This window comes from Amblyomma maculatum, chromosome 1 (genome assembly GCF_055883805.1).
Source record: "Amblyomma maculatum isolate TAMU_Amacu chromosome 1, ASM5588380v1, whole genome shotgun sequence".
In the NCBI taxonomy this organism is placed as follows: Eukaryota; Metazoa; Arthropoda; class Arachnida; order Ixodida; family Ixodidae; genus Amblyomma; species Amblyomma maculatum.
Window position 1 is genome coordinate 62,578,236 of NC_139344.1, and position 25,537 is coordinate 62,603,772.

General features: G+C 44.8%; 1 protein-coding gene across 1 annotated transcript in view; it reads right to left on the reverse strand.

Annotated features, from left to right (window-relative positions):
• Positions 1 to 25,537, reverse strand: part of LOC146202572 (eEF1A lysine and N-terminal methyltransferase-like) — an 81,166-nt gene that overhangs the window by 55,112 nt on the left and 517 nt on the right. Inside the window, exons 2-7 of the mRNA XM_084588231.1 lie at positions 25,262 to 25,490; positions 24,894 to 25,102; positions 24,626 to 24,761; positions 20,435 to 20,553; positions 14,322 to 14,465; positions 4,770 to 4,956 (exon numbers count right to left, since the gene is read on the reverse strand). Of these exons, the coding sequence (XP_084444357.1) occupies positions 4,770 to 4,956; positions 14,322 to 14,465; positions 20,435 to 20,553; positions 24,626 to 24,761; positions 24,894 to 25,102; positions 25,262 to 25,490 (1,024 nt within the window). The remainder of the gene's footprint in view (positions 1 to 4,769; positions 4,957 to 14,321; positions 14,466 to 20,434; positions 20,554 to 24,625; positions 24,762 to 24,893; positions 25,103 to 25,261; positions 25,491 to 25,537) is intronic.

A 25,537-nucleotide genomic window follows, 5' to 3' on the forward strand; every position in this document is an offset into this window, starting at 1 on the left:
TCGCTTTGCCTACCGTGATTACGCGATGGCTTGCTGCTGCCGGGAAATGCAGAGCACCATGCCGACTTATCGCGTCGCTATGACATGTGCTGAAAGGCACACTAGAAGAAGTTTAGTAAGCTTGCACAGGTTTCTTGCCCTACAATGGTCGCCGTAAACTGTGGTGGGCCGCCGCGGTGAAACGCCAAGGCTGGCTACCGATGCCTGCTCATCGAATATGCGGCAAACACTTCGTCACGGCTAAGCTGGAGCTTATTCACCTTTACGCCAGAGCGGTCTACCGGATTAAAGGTCGCGAATAACTCGGGTTTGGCCTTCTTACGACGCGTGATGGGATCTTGGTACTGTTTTAGTGCCGGTGCGGGTGCGGGTGCGGGTGCGCAGGTAACATATGTAGACGAGGCCGTCATATATATGTTATAATGCGTAGGCCTGTTTCTTTGTTGGAGCATGCATAGATGTTTTACCTATGTAAACTGTTCCTCAAGCCCCCCCCCCCCCCCCCCCCCTTTTTTTTTTTTTTTTTTTTACTTTGGTAATTGTATGTATGCGCAGTGAGCTGCTACGCGAGAGATGAGTGTTGCACTCCTCGATCCGTGGTATATATATGTTGCATAACCTTGGCCACGTTCACGTCAAATTATTTTAATCTACTTCCTGATGAACATTCCTACTTCAAGTTGGCAGCTACTAATCAATTGGGTTGGAGCTGCATTTTTTTATTTATGCTGAGTGCTTTTATTTGTATTCACAGCGGTTGATTGTGAATGCGAGTTGGGAGGGCTTATCCTACATTAACGCGGCCACAGTGGCCGAAACCGAACTGGGCCGCCTTAACTACGGAACCACGGGTGAAAGTAAAAACGACCCCAGAAAAGAGGTCCCAGAAAATACAGCCCCGAAAAAGAAGGTCCGTGGAATATACGGCCCCAGAAAAAACGTGCAGAAAGGTCCCCTCAGGAAGCGGCTCCTAGGAAAAAATGTCACCGAAGAAATTGACTGAAAATCTGCCCGGAACTCACTTCGCAAAAAACTGAACATCTTATTGGATGCCCTTTTTTTTTAGAATAGATATAACCATTGTCGGGGCACTGGGCCATCTGGGTGCTTTACACATTTACAGGAACTGGAGAAGGCTTGGCGAGAAAGCATTGCGAAAAAAAAAAAAAAAAGGACCCCACCACTATATAACATCCGGCGAGTATTATGCAGTGCATAAGTTGTCAGTTTCCAAGCTGGGAAATATCTCTCTTTATTATAGGTCTAATCACCCGGGTAATATTACACATTCGAGAGACGTGCTTGTCCTCGACCGCACAAATTTCGGCGCCATAATGATTTTTTTTTTTTTTGTAAACGCATGGCATCAATACCAAGTTTTGCAAATTTCAAGCGGACGGGTAGAAAGAATCACTGTAGCATACATTACTGCGGCTATAGACATGAGGAAACTCAGTCTACGCCTTTAGTAAACAGAACTACAAAACGTGAAAAAAAAAAAAAATAAAACGGCGGGGTTCAAGATATAAATAATGTTCAAGCTAAAATCACAAACGCAGGTGTAAGATAGGAACAGTAAAAGTTGATTAGAATGAGCGCTATTCAGCGCTGATAAGCCAAGCACCAGGCAAGGCGAAAGCTCGACTTTGCAGTACGTTTGATTCCATCTGTTTGGGGACGTTTTATCTGGGGCCATTTTTTCCGGGACCATTTTTTCCTGGGACGATTTTGCCGGAACCCACGGAACCACAGCGGCCGCTGCAGCTCGTAATGGTAATGGAAGCTTTAACTACCCGGGATAAAATTGCTAGCATTAACGACAACAGCCGCCCACGAACAGAGCAGATAACCATACAGCCACTCGACGCTAGCGAGGTGCTTCGTGCTTATCAAGAACGCTCATTTGCCGCTCGGTGTGAAGAATCATCCGATAACGCAATGATGCTTCGAGCGCACTATTTCGTACGCGGTTTGCGCGCGATATTTATGGCGAGAAAAATCACCGTCAGCTTACTCGACTCAAAGTAGTTGTAAGCATCCGAAGCTTTGTAATTCTCTATACGTACCGCGCCTAATTTTCTGGGAGAAAACAGCGAATAGATGTCAACGTCGGTCATTTTCTCTGGCTGGCAGCAACGCTACTCTTGGGCGCCTTGAACCCAGTCTCCATCGGTACGGCGTGCGGGTGCGTACACTGCACGACGTGTACGTTTCAATGTATCGTATTTGTCTTCACCGCTGAGGCTCACGAAATACTAGCACATGGTCATTTCGTCTGCCAAGAAGGCGCCTACAGATCACAATAACACGGCCTTGGCAAGCTTAGCCACAGTGCCGCGGCCGCGGTCGTGCTTTTTGCCTACCGTGGGATCGCTGACGAGAGCAGCGCCACCTCGATCGTCTTGTTTGTTTGCAAACATGAAGGAGGTCTATACATGCATCGCGAGCAGTTTGCAGTGACGCGTGGTCCACACCTCGCTGACGTCGCAATTTTCTGTCGGCCTCACGCCACGAAAAGCTTTCAGTGGCGCGTGCCCCACAAATCACACCCGTCGCAACCGCCGTATCTGGCAATGACGTACGCGGCCAGTGCGCTGGCTCCAGACATTGCTGGCTCCGCGATCGCGATCCGCGAGCAGTTTTTGGTGCCGCGCGGCCCGCATGTCGCCATCCCCATTCATGCTGTATGCACCGCAAGAAGTATGCGGAGGCGGGTGGACAGCACATCGGCGGCATCGCAATCGTTTTCCACGCCATGAAAGGTTTGCAGCGGCGCGCGGCCGCGAGCACATGATGCGACACGAGCGAAAAATTTCTGTCCAGTCGCATGTCGTTGCAGCGGCAGTCGCATCAGCATGCTTGCGGTGCCAGCGGTTTCTGTCGGTGCGGCATGAGCGGTGGCACCATCATATTTTACCAATAATAAAGGTAGAACATGCCCAAGATTAAATGTTGTATCTAATTTAGGTTCCTTTATCAGAACGTAAAGCACTTTATGCAAAAACGACATTTTTAACTTTTTCGTTTCGTATGCAACTACGTGCAAAAATCACATCAGGCTCAATTCCATTGGCTGGCAGCAGCCTCGTTCGCAACGAATGCTGCAACGGTGTGGCGTGCGACCAACTCGATGGAAGTCTGTCGTAGCCGCTCTGCGATGGAAGCAGCATGCCCTTCTGTCGTTGTGCGGCTGAAATCGCACTCTGCTGCGGCAAGAATCGCATCATGTGAAACGGCCTGTAGTCGGCGGCGCACGCGGCAGGCGTGCACTGGCCGCACATCGTAGATTTCGTGACCGCTAATTGCGCTGTACACATCGTGAGCAGTCTGCGGAGTCACGCGACTGGCATGTCGCTATCTCTTGTCGTGCTTTACCCGCTGCGAGAAGTCCGTAGAGGCACGTGGCCCATGCGTCGCGATAGACTGTCGTGCTGTGTGCACTGCGAGTGGCGAGCTATGACCGCGTGACTGTAATAAAACTTCTCGGACGTAAACAGATATGTGAGACTGCCTTTCTTATGTTTCTGCATACTTACTTTCGTTCGTTTTTGATGATACGAATGTTCGGATGATGCCAATTTTTTCGCGACCCCGTGCGTTTCATATCACCGAGGTTCTATTGTATAATGACTTTCAGTACTGCGCTCAGTGAAACATTATTTTCAGATAAGTAATCAATATGACACATGCATGCACACACAAGTACAGTAAACGCTGATTCATTCGACCCCCCTCAATTAGGAGATTCGGATAATTTGAACAAGGAGCGGGTCTCGGCCATGTCCATGTTAGTCCATTGCATCAGACGCTCGTTAATTCGGACATGGGTGGGCTCGCACCAGTTAATTTGGATGGGGCGGGATGCGGGCAGGGGGGATGTGTCAAGATATGACCTGGGAAGTCAGCGGTCATCCAAAAAGTGCTCTCCGAAGCTAACTGCATGAAGAAGTGGTGCCCATGCACCTCAAGTATGCATGCCATGGCAGGCACCATGACAATTGGTAGTCCCCTATTGCCACAATAGAGCCCAGCAGCAAAGTCCAATTTCGTTTCTTTAAAATTCATGCCATCTCGCTGCTGTCATCGGGCGCATGCATCAGCCAGTTTCGCTGTTTCAGACACTGTGTTACACGTCATCGGTCTCTTATTTTGGGATAGTGTCATGCCGTTCCCCCCTCCATGCATGTTTCTCTCTTACATCCACACACTTCCTCATATCTCCCCAGTAATGTGAACTGTCAAGTTTTGTAAATGAAACGCACTGCACTTCGCCGCACAATCGGTGCAGTGAACCATCCTTTAAACGTGACGTGGCCGTCAATGAAGAACCACCACCCCTGGTACTGCATCGCACTGCGAAATGGGCTGTGGAAGCGCAGTGTATACAAAGCAAAGTATGCGAATAAGCCCCCAAATTATGTTTTCTTAGTTTTCATCTCAAATGTATAGACAACAATGACCGAGACAGTAGATAAAATTACTGCGATGCAAATGGTTTTTGGCACTTTCCTAGGGCCATTTGGTACTTCAAGCTATCAGATAATGCAATCACTTTTCTAGTCCTTTGGCAGGCAAATTAACGAGATATTGCTGTACAAATCTGCAAATATATATATAGTTTCACTCATATCTTTTCATCACCAGTGCCGAGGAAATTATGATGCTCCCATAAATATGAACTGGCACCACACAACAGAAAAAAAAAAAAGAAAATAACAGTGGAAGACGGGGATCTAAAGAAAAAGAAAGAGAGAATGAACAGTGCCAACCTGCATTCCCAGCACATGGGAAGGTGGTGCTAGCTCCATTATGTTCTGGGATACCTCGTTCTTGACTTCTTCCATTCCGGAGTAGGTCTGGTCACGGCACAAGTGAACCACAACCAGGCGCTCAGCTTGGCAAGATGCTGTTAGATGGCGACGGCCCTCCTTACAGCCAAACAGCCACTCTGACTCCCTGCACACTCGCCAAAACAGACATCACAGTTCTGACTGTGCTCCATCAAGGTGGGTGGTTAAATAAGTGAAGCAAAGAAAAGCAATTACTCACCTTTTAGGCAAAAAAAATTATCACGCATCAATATGACACAGCTGCGGCATAAATTTACTCAAAGCCCACTCCGCAATAGCCTCATCGAGGCTGCAGCGTGTACAAATAAGTTAAGTTGAAAAATGCATACAGAAATAGAGGCAAATTACATTGGCAGCTCCAAATGTCTTTTGATGGTGTCCTGCACTCAGCACTCACAAGTGGCCACTTTACAAACTAAGCTGCAAATACCAGTATACACTGTAAAGTATAGCTTAAAATCTCTTCATACACACTAAATAAGCAAAACAATCCGGTTAAAAGCACAGCCACCTCAAATCATCCCCACTAAAATTGTGCGCGAACATGAAGCTGTAACTTCTGGCAGCTAACTGAAGCAAATTTTCAAGAAGTTGTTCACATGTACGAATTCTACTTGAACCGTCATGGCCTACATACTGGGCAATAACGATAGCTGAAATTATGACAGGCAACACAATGGCCTGTCGCAAATGATTTTTCCTTCACAATTCAGGGGGTTCATTAGCAGACAATAGGCAAAGCTTCTGTGATGCAGTACTTTGATGGAATAAAGCGTGCACATTGTCCTTTCCCATGTGCACATCAGATGGTGTGCTTTGAATGCAATGAATTTAAGTGCACCGGGCCCATCGATAAGCGTCCCATAACCTGAACAAAGAATATACAACCCAGTGCCTTGAGCGCACCACTGTTAGCCCTTGTGAACTAAATGTTACCAATTCCGTGCTATCCAGTTATCTGATATCTGAGCTTCCAAGTTTGGAGCACACTTTCTGCACAGTATGTCAGGGAACTCCTTGAAATTTTTTGTTGTAGTTTAATCAAAAGGTCAATTAGTTGATCCACAATGAAATGATATGAGTAGAGAAGTTTCTGTTTCGAAACCTCATCTGCAACTCGGGCCGCAGACAAAAATTCCAGCCTATTTTGGAGGGCAGGAGTACCCAAAAATGACTGGTGTCATAGCTGCTATGACTGTGATGCGAGCGAGGCCCGACAAAATTTTTTTTCCGCTTGCTGCGGACACTTCTTGTCCATGCCACTTGCGAGCCAAGTAGACTTATAAGCTCATAAGGCTTAGCTTGAACTGAGGACAACAATCCAAGCTATGGAATTAGATCTCAGATTATAGGTGTAGCATTTAAGAGCAGGAAGACCATAGAATGGATCAGAGAACAAATGCCAATGTAATAACATTTCAGCCTGAATCAAGCAGACAAAATGGACTAGGGCAGCGTAGGGACTGCGAAGGCAAGGTAAGTGACGGTCACTAATAGTAAGGGACTGACTTCCAAGAGAAGACAAGTGCAGCAGAAGGTGGCGGAAGGTTAGGTGTGTGGGTAAAATCAGGAACTCTGAAGGAATAAGGTAGCCACAGCTGGTGCAAGACAGGGTTAATTTAAAGGTTTTGGAAGAGGCTTTTTTACTGCAGTGGTCATGTAAGGCCGATAATAAGGATGATGATGATGATAGGGGGCAGTGCAAAAAGTATAAACGATCAAAGAGCGAAAACAAAAAGCTTGCATAGAAGGACAAGGTGACTGACTAATGACCGACTTCTTCATTTTTTCCGTTAAGAACTCGGCAACACACACTGAGCTGGCTACAATCCTCTCATTTGATTGGACAATCTGCGAACTTTCGAAAATTTAAGAAGTGGGAGAGGTTGGTGCGAGGCAAAGTTTCAAGAATGTAGTGCATGAAGAAATTCACACAAAGCAGGAAATTGGGTGCTTCCAACAATTCAGCGCTACCAAAAGCAATTACCCTTTTTTCTCTGTGGCAAATGCTATGTATGATGCCGCAAATGACTGAAGATCAAGCATTCCTTTGAGGAATACTTGCAAAGTGAAATTCATAACTCACGGCCCACTCTTCAGGTTACTGATATTGCATCTACTTTTATTCCTGCACTCTAATGAAAAAGCAAATAAAAGTCAACCTAGAGCTGTTCATAATATGCCAAAGAAACACATCAGCATAACTTCTGCAATATTCTTGTGATAATGTAGACAATAAAAGTAGAAGAAAGGAGCAAGATTGGTAGAGTGAAATCTACAACATTAATTATGATTAATATTACTAGCTCCGAACAATCAGTAACATGCAAGCACTGCACCAACATGTGACACCTAAGAACCAAGAGGACAGGGTTCTGCTACTACTAAAGGGTTCTGCTGTAATGCATTAGGTTTTGGGATGCATAAGCGACTAAGGCTATCATGCGCCGAGAACACTATTATAAAGGTGTACAAAATCCTGGGAGCAATATCTGCCCTTTCGTTCTTTTGTTGGAGCTATAATGGCTCATAAAATAATTGATGTGTCAATTAACGCACTTTTGTTTCGGTAGCCGGGTCCAGTTACAAACGCACGATAATACCCCAATGCTCCCTTGATATATTTTTTTTCCAACCACTTATTTCAATTATTTCCCAAACTCAGGTAGTTTGAGAGACATGGGTTGGCATTTGAGGAAAGCTGCAATGAAGAAAGCTCTCCACAGGTCCCAAGCCAAGTGATGATATATTTTTTAGAATAGAGAGACTTCCTTTTCTTTGTTTTCAGGCAAGTATGCCAGCACAACCAACTTGCCTACAGGCTCAAGCCTTTGCTGGTGCATTAAAATTCACTCTTAACGCTCCTTAACGAATGGATCTTACCATAATTTAATAAATAAAGATTTTTGTGCTTGAAGAAGCTATACTTCATCTCAAGGTATCTGCAGCACTACGAAAGGCAGACGAGCTTTCGCAATTGTGCTCCTAAGTGTCTCTCGTCCCTGCACACTATAATAGAGAATTGTGCTCCTATTGTCATCCCCACCAATTTGGGGGGCGAGAGGCACGTAGGAGCACAGTTGCCTATTGTAGTGTGTGTGATCCTGAAAGCCTCTGCCTTTCCAGTGCTTCAAACACCTTGTGAGATGAAGTATAAAGAAAACCTCTATGTTCACTCTACGTCTGCTTCAATAAAGTATGACGATGCGAAAAAGGCAGGAATTATAGTATAGCAAGCTGAATTTGATATAAACAAGGGGACCTTGAAAATTCTACTTCTAAAAAAAAAAAAAGTGAAGTGGAGTGGAGTGAAGCACTGCAATCACCTTGCATCAAAAGTACAGTAGAATATTGATGGTACGATTGCAGCCGATATAAATTCATAAAAACCACCTTTTTCACGAGATGTGGCGGCCTCTGGGGGAGTGAGGAAAATTCGTCTGATATTGTGTGAAAACAAATGCACTTGGGAGATGCAGCCGTGATCCGGTTCCATGAGGCGCCAACTGCGCCTGCGAAAGTGACAAGTGTTGCGTGCATCTAACATAAACTGCATATTCGCAGTTGAAGCTGGCAGTTTGTTCTCAACCAGTGGAGCTGCAGAAAAAGAAGCGTGCAGGCGCGGAGCATCCTTGTGAAAAAGGCCGATCCCCTGGCCAGAGTGCACTGTTTTAGGTGTTCTGTACGCTCTTCTGCAACTACTAGTACTACGAACAGTATGGACCCAGCGTCAGCTGCAACTGGACCCTTAAAGGGCCACTGTCCAGGGAAGGCCCTTTTAAGAAAAGGAGCCCAGTGTTTCGATCAGGTACCGGAGATAGTCTGTGCAAAATTCTACAGCGACACGCGCGCTGCAAAGCATCGAAAATACAATTCAAAGCTCCCTCATGCTCTCCTTTGAGAAGCCAGCTTCACCTTTTCCTGCGCTGGCCCGACGGGCCCCGATAATGACGTACGTACCGCGAACGACGTCCATTGGTCCGTCTTGCTGACTGACGGGAGAAGGATGGGTGTCTACCGCTCGCAGCGCGCTTTTCCCTCGCCACGGCCAGACTGAATCCAGCGGCGCGCGCTCCCTCGACCGTTTTTTTTTTCGCGCTCGCGGAGAGCCACGCCCCACCTCCCGCCAAACGCGGAGGAGGAAGGGGAATTTGTATTGCGGAGGCTAGACGACCTCGGGCAGGAGAGTGAAAAACCTTTGCGAGGGAACGGAAGGAGAGAGGCAGGATAGAATCGGGTGATTGCGGTGGCTGTAACTGCGTTATTAGTTACTCTTTTCAAAAATATTTTGCGGCCTTGCGTTCCAGGGGCGAAGTCTCACAGTCACCGGGGAAGAAAATATTTTCGACCGGAGGGTGGACAGTGGGCCTTTAAGGGGGGACGCGGGTCTTAAAATCGCGAAAAATGGTTAAAAATGGCAATTTTCAAAAATTGCTGTTTTGAAGTCTTCAATGTCCCGACTATGCCTCTACAAAATATTATAGCTCAATTCCTACTCAAAGTATTAAAAAAAAACGGCAATTTAGAAACGTCGGTGAGTCGAAATCGAATGCCAAACGCGAAAATTTGCACCATTTTCAAGCCGCCGTAACTCCGCGCGGCGCGAACCGATAGGCGCCATCTTGGTCTCGTTTGAAAGCTCGTTTCCCGCTCTCTCTCCTGGCGTCTCTCAACACGCTGTAGGTTTTAGCGCAGCGGAGCTTTAGGCATCCGTCCGCAAGGGGTGAATCGTCGCGAAACAGCCGCTGATTGGGTAAAGCGAGTGCTCTCCGAGGCGCAGCTCTCTGATTGGCCGTGACGCATGCCTCGCCTCCCGCGACCGCGTTGCCGACTCTTCGTCGTCTGCTTTCGCCCGCTGGCACGTGATTTTTTGCGCTCCTCTTTGTTTCCTAGCATTTCTCGTTCTGCCTTTTTTCTCATCGTCCCTGTAAATATTTTGACTATTAACTCGCTCCTCTTAGCTTCAAAGTTATTGTTTTCGTGTGTATTTGCCTGCCTGGTGTCTGTTCCGCGTGTCTCGATGGCGCGGGATGCGCGCTTGAAAGCAAGCACGCGAAAAGCAGTCGGCAAAAAGAGACGCGCGTGGAATAAGAAGAGTGCCACATCGAGAACTACAGCTTCGGTGTTGCTGCAGGCTGCAGGGCCGTCGGCGGATGCGGCTGGATTGAAATCATCGACCACAGTTTTGCCGATGGACGCGGCTGGACCGACATCGTCGATGTCAGCTTCGTTGGTGGACGCCGCGGCTGGACCGTGCCGATCGGCGTCAACTTCGATGTTACCGCAAGTGTCTGCGGTGCCAGTGGATGCGCCTGGACTTAGCCCGTCAAAAATATCGACTTTTGATGCTCAGTGAGTCGCTTCGAATTCCGTGTCATCGGAAGGGGCCCAGACGGCTGAGCTAAGCCTAACGACGACTTCGGCGTTTCCGCACGTCGCTTCAGCGCCGACGGACGCGGCTAAACCGAGCTCGCGTGCTCAACGTTTGGACATAGTGTTTCTTTTACGGAGGCGGAGTGCGCGGGACGCGAAAAATACGCAGATAACGCCAAGACATCATTGGCGAAGAAGTCCGCGACTTCCCGCAAGTTCGAGCTGATGAACGTCAGCACAGTAATACCCCTGTTACACGGGCGTTTTCAACGGCAATTCAGTTGGCGGTCAGTTGAACTGAAAGGCAGTTAGCGATGTTACACGGCAGCGCCAACTGCAGTTGAAGTCTCAACTACAGTTCAGTTCAACTGAGGTCGGCGGTCCTAGTTGAACCAGTCAACTGACAAGACGGCTTTCAGTGGACGCGACGCATCGACCGAGTCGGCGGCATTTCCAACCGCTGTGCGTTCTAAAATCACATGAAAAGCACTGCCTTAGCTAACACAAGTCCCAGCCTGCAACTTTACTCAAATGAGTGTCGAAACACAAGCGTGCGAAGTGGCACCAAATAACAACGATTAAGCAGCGAAGCCAGACGCACCTCAAATGGATTGACTTGGCTTTGTGTCGAGTTCATTTGTTCCATACTCGAAAAAGAAAACGCGTGCAAAATGTGCAATTTAATAATATAAGGTGTGCAAATGTTGTACAAAGTATTTTATATATTAAAAATAAAGCACTTTTTTTTAGTAAGAATTGCTTGCATGTGGAGGATCACGTGATTCTGGGGGTCAACTGAGGTTTGCGATATGTTCCGTGTAACTACAGTCGACTGCCGTTCAGTTCATCGTCAGTTGGAACGCTGAACTATGATTTAACTGAACGGCAGTTGAAATTGCCCGTGTAACACGGGTATAAGTGTAGACAATCGCGGCACTGAGTACATAATTGTTGATATGAGCATACTGAAGAAGCTGTTTGCATCCACAAGCTGCAGCAAGTGTGGGATGGCCAGTGTTCAACTCGCGAAATGCAGCAGAAGAGAGTATGGCTTAGCTGTGAAGTGCTCACATGTTCGAATTGCGATTTCGCCGAGCGGCACTTTTCGTCGCCATGAGTGCCCGGGAAATCTAGCATTACACCTCTGAAGTAAATCTGCGGGCGATGAAAGGCATACAAAGTATTGGGAAGGGAGTGACTGCTCTAGCGGATTTTTGTGCAACCATGAACCTCTCCCACCGAGGACTTCACCACAAAACTTACAGGGGGCACATGAACACCATGGTGAAAGCTTGCCAGGCAGTTGCTACTGCTACAGAAGCAGCAAGTGTCAAAGTGGTGAAGGACTTATACAAAGACTTCCTAAACCCAACAGGAAATGTAGACGTGATATTTGATGGCACATGAAAAACGCGTGGCCACAATTCAAATATTGCAGTTGGCTGCATTATAGAACTGTACACTGGCCTTGTACTCGACCATGTTGTGCTTTCGAGGTACTGTCGTGGGTGCCAAGGGGCACCTGATCCCAGTGATGATGGTTACGGTGACTGGGCTGTGAACCACAAGTGTATGAAGAACATTTACTGCAATGCCGGACGAATGGAGACCGAAGCAGCTATGATTTTATTCAATAGGTCCTTGGAAAAAAATGGGTTGCGATACACAACCATACTTTCCGATGGTGATAGCCGCACATTTCATGCATTGACGCAGGAAGGCGTGTATGGATATATATCCATCGAAAAGAAGGACTGCCTCAACCATGTCCACAAGCGGATGGGGACGGCTCTTCGCAACTTGGTTGAGAAAAAGAAGGCACAAGGGCAATCTCTTGGTGGAAAGGGCAACCTCACCCAAGAAAAGATAAAAAAGATCACCAATTACTATGGGTATGCCTTGCGGAGCCATAGCCACGACGTCGCAGGCATGAAAAAGGCAGTGCAAGCCACGCTGTTGCACCTGACCTCAACAGATGAAGCCCCAGATCACAGTTGCTGTCCTCAAGGAGTTGATTCATGGTGTGCCTTCAATCATGCTTTGGAAAACCAGGTGGAGCCTCCACCACACAAGAACCCTCTGCCAGGCCATGTTCGCACAGCGCTTGAGCCAGTTTTTGCCAGGCTGGGCGACGAGGCCCTTTTGAAGCGCTGTAAAGATGACTTTTTAAAAATTTCCTTAGCTTTAGGATAAAGATGGCATGACTCGTGCTATGGTCTTTCCAGTTGTAATGTATGGATGCGAGAGTTGGACTGTGAAAAAGGCTGACCGCCGAAGAATTGACGCGTTTGATTTGTGGTGCTGGCGAAGACTCTTGAGAGTTCCTTGGACTGCCAGAAGATCAAATCAGTCGATATTGTCGACCATAAACCCTGACTGCTCATTGAAGGGTCAAATTCTAAAGTTAAAGCTCAGCTACTTTGGTCATCTGATGAGAAGAGAGGAGTCGCTGGAGAAAGATTTGATCTTAGGAAAGGTTGAGGGTCGCCGGAGAAGGGGTAGGCAGCGAACGCGATGGTTAGATGGCACCCTCGAGACACTGCAGATGAAGTTATGTGATGTTAGGAAGATAGTGAGAGACCGGAAAGCGTGGCGTGACATGGTCCATAGGGTCACGAAGAGTCGGACACGACTGAACGACTGAACTGAACTGAAAGATGGCATGACACAGAATGCCATCGAGTGCCTGCACTCTGTCATCTGGAGCCAATGCTCTAAAAACACGCATGACTCTTTGCTGGCTGTTCAAAAGGCTGTTGCAGAAGCAGTTTCTCACTTCAATCAAGGGATGGCAGCAACCAGCAGAGCTGTTGCAGCGCAGCTTGGTTATAGTCCTGGCAGGTGCCTCATTCTTAGGAGCCTTGAAAAAGATAAACGGAGGCTGTGCAGGTCTGATAAGGGTCACACCGATAGTGAAAAGGTGAATAAGAAGATGGCCAAGAGGCACAGGCCTGACAAAACCCAAGACTACTGCCCAGGACTTATGTGAATGATTTAAGATTCAGAGACTGTAGCAAGTGACTTTCTGAGCGTCTTTTTTTGTCAAGTGCCAATGCCGTACATAGATTTTCACAGCCATTACATGAACAAATTTATGTAAATTTGGTGTCGTTGTGTTTAGCAATAACTGGGCTGCATGCTAAAGCATTACATTTTTTCATGTGATTGGAAAACAAAAGTGGCACAGTGAGTAAAACTTTGAATGCAGTTTTCCCAGCTTTGTTTATTTGGTAAAAAGCCTTGCCTTATGGAACTTTTCATAATGTTTGCATGCACGGATTTTATTGAACTTGGTATCATTTTTTTCAGTAAAATCTCAGCTACATCCTAAAGCTTTCTGTTTTTGATAAAGTCTGATAGACTAGCAGTTAGATCAGATGTAAACTAATTACTCCTACATTGTTTTTTTTCTCCCAACTTTGTTATTCATTCATGACCTATGTAATGACTTTTTAAAAATTTCCTTAGCTTCCTTAAAAATTTCCTTAGGATGTGCAATAGGCCCTTGGAAATGACAGCATATTTTTAAAACCAGTTTTTTCTAATTAAAAAAATACCGTAATGGCCCGTAAGAAAAGACACTATGTGCAGTACATTATCTTGCCATATCTTCATGTCCAGATGAGGTATTTCAAATCTAAATACATATTTGGAATCAGCATTCAAAGATATATCACCATGAAAATTTTCAGCAAGATAGGCTAAGAAATAAAAAAAAGGTTTTAAGACCCTCATCCCCCCTTAAGGACTGAGCATTGTGCACACACGCATCGCTGATACATGATCTCCAGTCATGCAGTAGTCACCATGAGCACTGTTGCAGGGAGCATACAAATCCCGTCAGTCACAAGCAGATCTACGAGAATGCATTTATGCACAGATTTTGCTCATTTTGGATGACAGAAATACTTTTTCACACCACCCTGAGATTTGTATCGACAAGCTTCCGCTGCGTTCACTCTTACAACGCAGCATTCATCCCCTAAGTGAGCATCAGGTAAAAACTGAAGCTGGAAGCCGAATTACCTGAGCATGCTGCTATTTAGCCGTATGTGTGCTCGTTTTCACATCTTAAAAACACAAAGGTAGTGCAATCACCTGCCCTGGGGAGCAATGAAGATGGCAAACTTGATAGGCGCTGAGGACGCCGGGGGCCGATCACAGACGAAGAGACGGTAGCGAGGCACACCACTTCCAGCACTGCAGAGCTCTAATGTGACCTCATCACCACTTTCAAGCCTCCTGCAGGTGCCAGAGGAAAGCAGAGACTGTATAATAGAGGAATGGAAGCCACAAAAGAAGAAAAATAACAAAAAAAAAAATAAAAGACAACTGAGTGGAACTTTATTGTCACATGCTCGTCTTGTACAATTTTTCTACATCTCTGCATGAAATTGTGAGCGATACAAACGTGTCGTGAAGTTAAACTACACTCTTCTCCTGCTTAATACATTCCTGAATAATGCAACTTTTCAGTAAGTGTGCTAGCAATTTTTTAAGTTTTGATTTACAGCATGTTGAGCAACCGATAGAATGTATGCTAACATTACAGCAGGCCAAGCCCGGGTGGAGGGGCTGCACTTGACATGAAGGACAGAAACACGTTAGCAATCAGACAGTTACCACAGTGGCTTCTCTGCAGGGTGCAAATACAATATGGGGCAAAGCACCAAAAACCAAGCTGGTGACAATAAAGAGGATCCAGCTATTCCACTCTTGCCATCATTGGGTTTAAAAATATATACATATATATATATATATATATATTTAATATGTTTAATAAGTTTCTTCTAAGTTAAAAACAATGAAAATGTAAACTGGTGCCCACAAGCATTAGAAATCTTTCTTAGACCTCGTGACAAACAGTGCAAACAGGAACTTTTTTCGGTAAGTTAAAGCGGTCTAGTTTTCATTTCTTTAGTCACATTTTTCAGATTTAGTAGCTTCAGATGGCACAATTTTCCTGGATTATATACATTAAAAATTATTAACAAAGTTCAATGCGGAAGTGGTTGTGCACTAATCATACTGACAGTTGCAAAGCTATATAGAAACCACAAAATGCTTCTCTCAAATGTCATATAAGCATTTATCTTTCGCAACATTAGTGCAAAAGCACTCAACCGTTAGAGCACAGTAACAATCTTGCTTGTGCCTGACACCTGATAGGGTCGCCAGAGTGTGACATCACAGTCCACATGTCATGGAGTGGGTCATTCCAAAAGCTCGGTCAAGATGGAAAAAAAAAATCAAAGGGAGCATCAGGGCAAAGCCGATTCTAACCCAGGAATCTATTGTGGGAAGTGGGTAAGCAATGCAGCTACGCTGCAGTCTATTGCTCGCAGATTCAAACACACACTGACGCTGTGCACTGCATGTCGTCTCGATCAACTTCAATTTCTATTTGTGCGCAAAAGCTTTTACGCGTCATAAAAGCCTGGAATTTTAACGCTATAGCGTTAAAGGACCCGTTCACTTAACATCCGCCATTGGCGGTCGTTCGCTTGTGTTATAGACCTTATGCAAAATTGCTGCCATCTATCGGACCTTCAGCGAACCGCGCTACGCGATGCCATGTTCAAGAGTTGAGTGCGTCACCTGCGCTTACGGCTGCTGCCGTCGCGTTAGCTGCGTCTGCTTTGTGCTGTGATTTCAGTGTATTTGTTCGCATTCAAAGCAAAAAAATACGAATAATAGACGATTGACTTGTCCACGCTGCCTACATTCCAATTTTACTTCGTGAAGCGATAGTGCACCACCAAAACTTCTCGCGAACGGTGGTAACAGCGTAGCTACAAATGGCAAAACCTTCGTTGTTGCTCCGGGGTATTCCTTGATACGCTACTCAAATATGCGTCCATAAAAGTGCAAAACATATTGATATTGCTCCCGGGTGTAAAACATGTCTGCGATGTCATTACGTGTACACGAAGGAGCTTAAAGTTGTTTCTTGTGTGTGTGTTTTTTTGTTTTCTTTTTGATCTAGGACTGATGCCTACTACCTTAGATATGCGGATGATACCACTTTAATGGCAGAAAGTGATGTGGAACTCAAGAAACTTCTGATGCGCGTACAAGAAGAGAGTGAGAAGTTTGGGCTTAAACTGAACATTAAAAAGACAAAGATCATGGCGTCTTGCCCTATCAAGTCCTGGAACATCAAGGGACAAGAAGTGGAAGCTGTGACAGATTTTCTCTGCTTGGGCTCCAAGATTACCCCGGAAGGAGACTGCAGCCATGAAATTAGGAGACGCCTGCTTCTGGGAAAGAGAGCCATGGTTAGCCTTGACCGCCTAGTAAAGAGCAGACATTAGTCTGCCAACCAAGATCCGTATAACTTTTGCTATTGTCTTTTCATTTGTGATGTATGGATGCGAGAGTTGGACTGTGAAGAAGGCTGACCGCCGAAGAATTGACGCGTTTGAATTGTGGTGCTGGCGGAGACTCTTGAGAGTTCCTTGGACTGCCAGCAGATCAAATCAGTCGATATTGTCGACCACAAACCCTGACTGCTCATTGGAGGGCCAAATTCTAAAGTTAAAGCTCAGCTACTTTGGTCATCTGATAAAAAGAGAGGAGTCACTGGAAAAAGATTTGATGTTGGGAAAGGCTGAGGGTCGCCGGAGAAGGGGTAGGCAGCGAACGCGATGGTTAGATGGCATCCTCGAGGCGCTGCAGATGAAGTTATGTGATGCTAGGAAGATAGTAAGAGACCGGAAAGCGTGGCGTGACATGGTCCATAGGGTCACGAAGAGTCGGACACGATTGAATGACTGACCTAAACTGAACTGATGCCTAATAAACATTGCTCTCTGAAGGACCTTCACAGTTCCCAGTGAAGTGCGTGCACTACTGTTCCCATCCTCTGTCTGAACGTTTAGCAGCTGATGCATCTTGTTAGCGTGTAATCAACCATATAGCAGATCCAATATTCTATATATTACTGGCTAAAAACCCCAACCACGTGAATTTGCCGGCGAAATGCGACAGGTCACCGACGTGATTCCATGCGCGCTGATCCTCCTCAGATATGTAGCTCCTGTTGCCGTCATATTGTGGTTCTATTTCGTTTAATATCAATATATAGCAGATACTGCTGCCTGCGAAGTCACATAGTAGAGGTCTGCCTTACAGCCAGATGCAATGTCAAGCTCCTTTGTGGAGGCGTATTCGAGCAGTGCTTTTTGCAATGCGCAGTTTTTGCAGCAAAGTCTTTTTCCTCTCCAATACTGTATTTTTTCTTATTCTTTCCGTAATTCTTGATGGAATTTGAAATATTTCAATTGTTTTTCGTTGTCCACATCAGGGATGAGCTCGGTAGTGAAACAAGGGGGGGACGAACGAGAATTAATGGCTTTCTTTGCTTGTGAAGATATTGAATGAAAAAACTAATCGCACTGCGTTCTCATGCAATATTTTGCAAAGTCCGAATTTATGGGGTGTCCAGTCAGTTGACACCTGAAAGAACACAAATGTTTTCAGTGTCGAGCTGTGATACATGGGATTTGCTTTTTTTTTTTTTTTTTTTTTTGCCATTTTGCAAAACAACAAACATTATTTGCCAACGGAAATTCGGGGAAGTAGTAGAATGTACCAAGCAATGGGCATACAGAAAATGTGATGCATACAGGTATGGGGCTGGGTACTTTTAGACACAATAAAGTTGGAAGACAAATGTGCGCTCATTCTTGCTTCTACTGCGATAGCTGCAGTAGCAAACCTCACTGCTAAGCGCGGTAAAGCTCGCTACAAACGATACTGCTGTGGATAGTATCAAATGGTTGACAGTTTCAATCCCTACCTCATTACACTGTTTTCATGGCGTGCCATGAAGGTTAAGCGAAGAAACAGCATTATTCAGTAATATAGATGGGAGAAAAGAAAACTGGCGTGGTCCAAATTAAGGCGTAACTCCTTTTCGATGCACCTCACACAACTCGCAGAAAAAAAATTCACACCAATAAAACAAAAGCAAACAGCGCGGTGATCACCATCACTATAGCAACAACAATCATGCGAATTTGCGGTAGACGAGAGCAGCTAAACGGTAGGGGCAGTTCCTGTCACATATATACTCTGAGTCATTTCTTTTGCAAGTCATATTCTGGAGACACATCTCAGCAACTGAAGCCTGGACGTAGTCGACTGTATTAAATTCATCGATGAATCGAATGCGTAAAGATGTTAGAATATCGCGCTGGAATTTAAGAGAGCAGCCTGGCGCCTTTGAAGTGCCGAAACCTGTTCTATCCGGATACCTGGACGTATACATACGGGAGAAATCTGTTTACAGCTTGTATGCATGAAACCTTAAAAGCTGAGAGGAATTAGTGCAACAAGGAAATCAGGAACAACACTCTTGGACATCTTTTATGCTAAAAGGCGATGCGCAGTCCGTCTAAAGGCAAATTTAACACACCATGGGCGATATATTTCGTTTGCCTTTGCACCGGGTACTGATTTGCCATCTTCCAATGCGCGCTAAATAAGACATTTTATAACTCAGGCGCGCCATTGATCGAAAGTGCGCCTAGCGCGACAACCACGTGAGAGCAGATTAACACAAGCCTCAAGAAAAAAAAAAAAGCTCAAGAGATGTAATTTGCCGCTTTTTTTCTTCTACACCCTTATTTTAATTTTGCATACAACAAGGGCACAACAGTATGTCGATATTATCAGCAACAATGCGCATTAATGCAGCTGGCTGCGTCACCCCCTATGCCGCTTGCCACTCTTAAATGCAGCTACCCTTGAACATGGCGGAAACACGCACGGCGGCCGATAGATGGCAGCAATTTTGCATAAGGTCTATAAGAGAAAAATTGCAAGCATAGCGCTGGCAGGCAGTAGCTGGCAGCTGACATGGCACAGCACTAACTGGACGTAGGGTTGCCCGACATTATGCTTGGCAGGAGCTGCCAACTCTGTCCTCTCCTTTCTTATGGGAGGGTGATATCAGAATCAGCCTGCCCGAACCCTTGCATTCACGTTACCCCTAGGCCATGCAGGCACATTCACATGGCTTGGTTAGAGCGGGGCTTTATATGTGAGCTGGTAGCCTACACTACCGCGTCATATCCTTAAAAGTGGAGCTTAAGTGTCCCCCATAACTTTTATGTTAGGATGATATACTAAACTTGCCCAATTCAATAAGAATTAATTACAAACCTTTGTGATTTGCAGTAATGGCGAACCAAAACAAGAAGCTTTCGCATAACTGTAAGATACTTGATACCAGTGTCGCCATCAGGAGCCAGGCATGTATCGTCAGAAAGCCTGTTTTACATTTGAGGTTGTGATTATCTCATTTGGAGATATTTCCTAGACTGTTTCCATTGTACTAAGCACAGAAAACGTTTCTATACAAGGAAACTAAAGTTGATGAAGTTTGGTTCATACTTGCAGGAATAAATGATTTATTCATTCCATGGATATACACCAGAAAATACCATCAACATAAGCTACGCAATTGTTGCTTGTTTTGGGTTGCTGATTCTGCAGACAACGAAAATTTCTAATTAATTCTGATCGAATCAGGTAAGTAGATCACCAAAATATGGTACTAAAAAACACATGCCATATGCCATCTGGTCTGTGTGCCAAACTTCAGCAAAAATAATTAAGCGGTTCAATACAGAGAAGCATTTTAAGGTTTGCGTTTAGCACTGCAACAGTCAGTGCATGACTTTATGTATATATAGTTGCCTTTTCACAATGCAGTTTTAAACTTACACTCGCTACACCAAGCACATAAAACAAAACCATGTGCGAGCTCGACAACTGATCGTCCCTAGCTGATCAAATAATGGTGAATATATAAATCACCATAACAGTAATTCACACCCTAGCATTCAGCTGTATAATCAGCAGAAAGAAGTACATGCTCGGCCACAAAACACCACAGCTAAGCACACCACTGTTGCCAGTGAAATAAAAGCAAACAAAAAGCAACTGCCACATACTTCCTAAAATGTATATGGCTTTTTAAAGCAATGACATTCATTTGTAGCCTGATTAATACTACTGCAACAATTAAATACATATTTCGGCCTTAAGGTAACATGCTCTGCCTTGTTAAATCTGTCAGCTTTCCACACTCAAGAGGCAGCTCAAGACCTATAAAAACATTTCCAGAAAGGAAACATGCCCATGCCAAACGGTATGCAGTTCACATGAGTGAAATATGAATAGCACAACTTCACGTTTCATACCGTCTGGCCATATGATGCCGAAGAAATGCATACTGCTGCACAGAAGATACCTCAGTGTATACGGTGGAGGCAGGAACACGTCTTGGTTTCAGGTCGGGATCAAGAACCAGTTCTGTGACCTACACATAAATGTATACAAAAGCAATGTACAAGCGAGCAACTCAAGAAAAAGGAAAAGAGACAAGCAAAAATAGCTGCTTTCTTGAACTGTACTGTTTCCAAGCAATTCATAACCCTGAACACAAAATTACTCAACGTATTTTATAGTATGCTGCAGGAATCCCAAAACTCAGCAGCAACTTTACAGCTTGTTATACATTTGATGCATTTTGTAATGTCACATATTTTGAGGCTCTGCCTGATATTATCCTGTAGTAATTTATCACGCATTTATTAATTGATCACACCAATGCCAGTTACCCTAATGCTGCTGAAGCTTCCTCAGTGAGCAACCCCCATTTCTCATTGGGAGCATATAGGTCGGCCATATAGGTCAGCTCCGTGTGCTGTGCGATGTCAGTGCACGTTAAAGAATCCCAGGTGGTCAAAATTTCTGGAGTTCTCCTACGCCATCTCTCATAGCCTGAGTCGCTTTGGGACGTTAAACCCCACAAGCCAATCAGCTCCAAACCTACCGAAGACCCCCCCCCCCCCCCCTCTCCTCCTGGGAATAATGCATGCATGAAGATACTGCAGATATTGCATGCATAAAGACAAGCAATTCGTTATAGGCTGTTTTAAAATAGAAGTTTACCCCGCAGCACAGTTTCACAGTTTCGCTCTATACCACTCGAGTTTTCAACAGGATAGTACGAGTATAGTATGACGGGAAATGACCCCCTGACCAGAGCCTAGAAAATCATTCTTGCCCCCCTTTTTTCTATCTGACATCAAACTCATATAGGTATATAAAGGAAGCCAAAAGTCAGAAATACCAAGCAAGGCATTCAAATAACTAACATTCCACAATTAGATTCATTTAATTTACTCTAGAAGTAAACATGCATACACCCTAGCAAAGGCAGTCGTAAATCTTTAGCACAATCCTTTTTTTTTTTTTTTAAGACTGGATATAAAGCAAGCACCACCACTTGGTCAGCTGCATAATTCATCATCACCAAAAATCATCAGCAATTACAATGCAGCCCTTATACGCCTCAAGTGACCGATGCTAACTTTGACATTACAGTCATCATTTGACAGTTGACACTAAAACCAGGGGCCAAATTATGCTATGATCACATGACAAAACCAGTCACAAATTGGATCAATTAGCCCAGCTCCTATAAAGACAAAAAAAAAAGAAAAACCTAAGCTATGGCCAGCCCTGACTAGTGGACATATCAACCAATAGGAGCAGGGCTAACTGACTGGTTTGCGACTGCCTCTGTGATGCTACCGTTCCATAATTTATCCCCAGAACAGCATGAAAGGAAAACCCTAAACACATTTTACTAGCCGTAGCCAACCACGACGCGATTCTCCATGTAACCCTTTGCAGTTTGAAACTTCCACCAACACTGTGGCCATTCTGGTCCAAAACTACTTTGCTAGTTTTAGGCAGCGCAAAAGGCAAAAAATAAGCAAGCAACTCATGAAAAATTTTCTTTTTGGCATTTCGTTGTGTCCAAGTCTATAGGGATGTTTAGGCAGCCTGTGCTACTGCTGAAAACACTTTCCTGTGCAGCACTGGGTTATAACTGAAAGTTTTGCAGATAAACACTGTTTCCTTCCTACCATTTTTGTTTTGTGGTCGCTACAAACAGCGTAGTCCATGCTGCTTCGGCCAGGGATCCTGATATAGAATGAGGACTCTCATTCAGCCACTTTTCACAGTTCAGACGACATGCAGACGGGCTGTGCTTTGTAGCGCATACTCTCACTCAGCCACCAACTGCTCGATCAGGTGGCAGTACTACTGTAGGCACGCTGCATCATTAGTCTGGTTAAGCTACTGCATCCTCATCGAAATTAAATTGTTGACAACTGAAACTTTAAACAGCCAGAAAAAAAGCTTTATCCCCTATTAAGGCGAAAGCCTTTATTGCCTCATCGTTGTCGTCAGCAAAAGTGTCACGCTTTTGCGGCGGCTCTGATTGGTCGAGACAGGATGACATCATGGAAGTCTCGACCAAGCACAGAGCATCACCACAGTATATGCGAATGCATGCCTTATATGGCCATATGCCAATCAATGATCAATTACTAATGAATGACTAATTGAATATCATTAATGTCAGTCAATGATCAACTGCTAATTAATTAATTAATACTAATTAAATAAGTACCAATACTTGATTAAATAAATAATTATCAATTAATGACTAATTAAATATTAACAATAATTAATTAATTAACGCTAATTAGTAATTACTGACAGTTACGTAATTAATTCATAATTAATGCCACACACCGGGTAAAATCAGCCACATAACAGTAAACAAACAACTGCAAAGATACAAGGAGTGCGATTTCATCGTTAATGAGCTGATGTCATCTCCCCGAAATGCTTGCACCTGAGGACAGGCGCAAATTTAGGAAGGGTCCTGTCAGCGCTAGGCCGACTAAGACGCCTATATAGGCATTGTCTACTTCGCCTATATAGGCATTGTCTACTTCGACCATCCAACGCTGACGCCGCTATCCGACACCGGACGTCCCCGCGCACGAAATGGCAGAGCAGCATCACGTGAGGAGAGAGCGAGCCGTCTGTGATGTGTACAGCTGCATGTGTGTGACTGGCGTACGCCTCGACCGACCGTGAGAGAAACGGATGTGAGGGTGGTGAAATGTGAACGCCCGCGAGAGCCATTTAAAGCTGACAGAACAGATCGCGCATCGCAATAGCGGCGACCAAGCAGTATTCACTAAATAAATGCACTCGCAGAATGTGAAAGAGTAGTCGCTCGCTTTACTCATAGCAGCAGTCATCGCTACATGCGCAACAGTCGCGTAGCAGAATGCAGCACTCAGGCTTTCGCCCCTCATCACTTTAGTCGCCAAAGTGTCCTCAAATTTTTTCAGGTACTGACAGGAAAACGAATAGCTCCCACAATAGTATTGGGTCGCATATTGCCGCTGTCTCCAGTGCAGTCTTCTTCGTTGCTGCCGGCACTTGCTTCAGTAGAATGACTATTATCATCTTTTGAAGACATACTGTTACCTCCCTCACTAATATCTTCACATTCACTCACAGCTTCTGAATTCTTGCCACAGAAAACACTTGCCAACAATGACATGATGTTTCACTGTGACTAACGCAGATATGCCAAGGTTCCAAGGAAAAAAAAGTTTACAAGGGCTGTTCCACAGCGTAAAAAAAAGAAAAAGCCACGAGTAAAAACAAACTTTGTTTACTCTTTAGAAGATGGTGCTTATGCAGAGCTCAAAAATCCAAGCAATTCAGTCACATAAAAGCTTGACCAGAACAGCTATGTCAACAGTCCTGATGAGGAAGGAGCCTGATAAGGGACTGCAAAGGGTTGTGTCACACATGATTAAAATGCAGACAACATGCAAGTAAAAATTTGGTGACTACACTATTCTAAAGGGACTCTGAGGACAAAATGAATTTGGCCTCTACCCACAGATTACCACATTATAACAACAAAGATGCTAATTTCACTAAAAAGAGAACTTTTATAAGCTAGAAAAGGAAAAAAATAAAATTAAAGCTTGAGCTTACTTCTAAAATTGAGACACACATTCCTTTTCAACACTGTTTTCACCATAACATGATCTGCTAGTGCACAGGAAGGCAGTGATCTTTGGAAGACCAGTCCTGAAACATTGTAGCAATGACCCAAAGCGACTCAGCCTACAAGAGATGCCGTAATGGAGGGCTCCATTTAAGTTTGACAAATGCGGGTTCTTTAAACTTGCACTTACATCACGGAGTACATGGCTGTTTTGCATTTCACCTGCACTGAAATGTGACCACCATGGCGGGGATCAAATACGGGCAACATGGCTCAGTGGTCGAGCACCCTAATTACTAAGCCACCTCAGTGGGGATGTTCCAACAATTTTAAACGTCATGAAACTTGCCTCTAACCTTCCTAAACCAATGTTGCCACTGTAACAAATGTTTTATAACTTGTCAGAACACTTCGGTACCATATGTAAAATTGGCCATAAAAATTCAAACCTCATTCCTACAATTTCAAAACAATGCCAACAACAGCACTTAACTGTTTCAAGCCCTTGTAAGCGCTTCAGCTTTGTGAAGACCACCACGAATACAGGAAGCACTAGCCTGGATGCAACTTCATCCACCTTTTCTGCATCTGCACATCGGTGAACTCGAATTACCCAAGTCCAAGAAGGGCTGAAAAATGCAAAGAAAAAAATATGGTGAGGTGATTATATGGGCTACCAGACTAAGAGGTGAGAATTCCGAAAATCTACAACAGCAGAACATGATAAATTAGAGAAGCGTTGGGGTAAAAAAACTTCTTACTCTGCGCAAAACCATTTGAGCAACGCTTCCAAGACATGTGCCTGCAGCAGCGAAATGCACACAAATCGGCCGCCAACCCTGAGAACTCTGGACACTTCAGCAAGCACTGCAGACAATTTCTTGATTGTAGTTTCATCACTGTTCGGAGTCAGAGCATCCACTGTCCCCTTGTCCAGCACAACACTGAATTCTTCATCTGTGAACTGCATCTGCAAGAGACAGATGCGAAGAGAGTATGTCGACACAACTCAAATATGTGCATCACACCTATCGAAGGCCCTGCTAAGAATCGAATATCACTATACGAGAACTTCCGAGCGCTCACACGACCAGGTTTGGTCCCGAAGCAAACAACAAGGAGGACAAACCTCAGCCGCATCCATTTGCTGAAACTGCATGTGAGGTCGTGTCTTAGCATACTTGTGCTTCATTTGGCGGATGACCACGTCGCTGATATCGATGCTGACATTATTTGTGTACCCGCTGTCATAGAGGTCTGCACTCAAACTCGAATTGCCGCAGCCAACAATCAAGAGCTTGTCAGTCTTCTTAAGGTAGTTGCATATTGTCCCTGCGAGCTGCCAATACTCCCCATACCTAATTGAAAAGAACAATGTGATATTAAGCAACAAGAGCATGCCAAC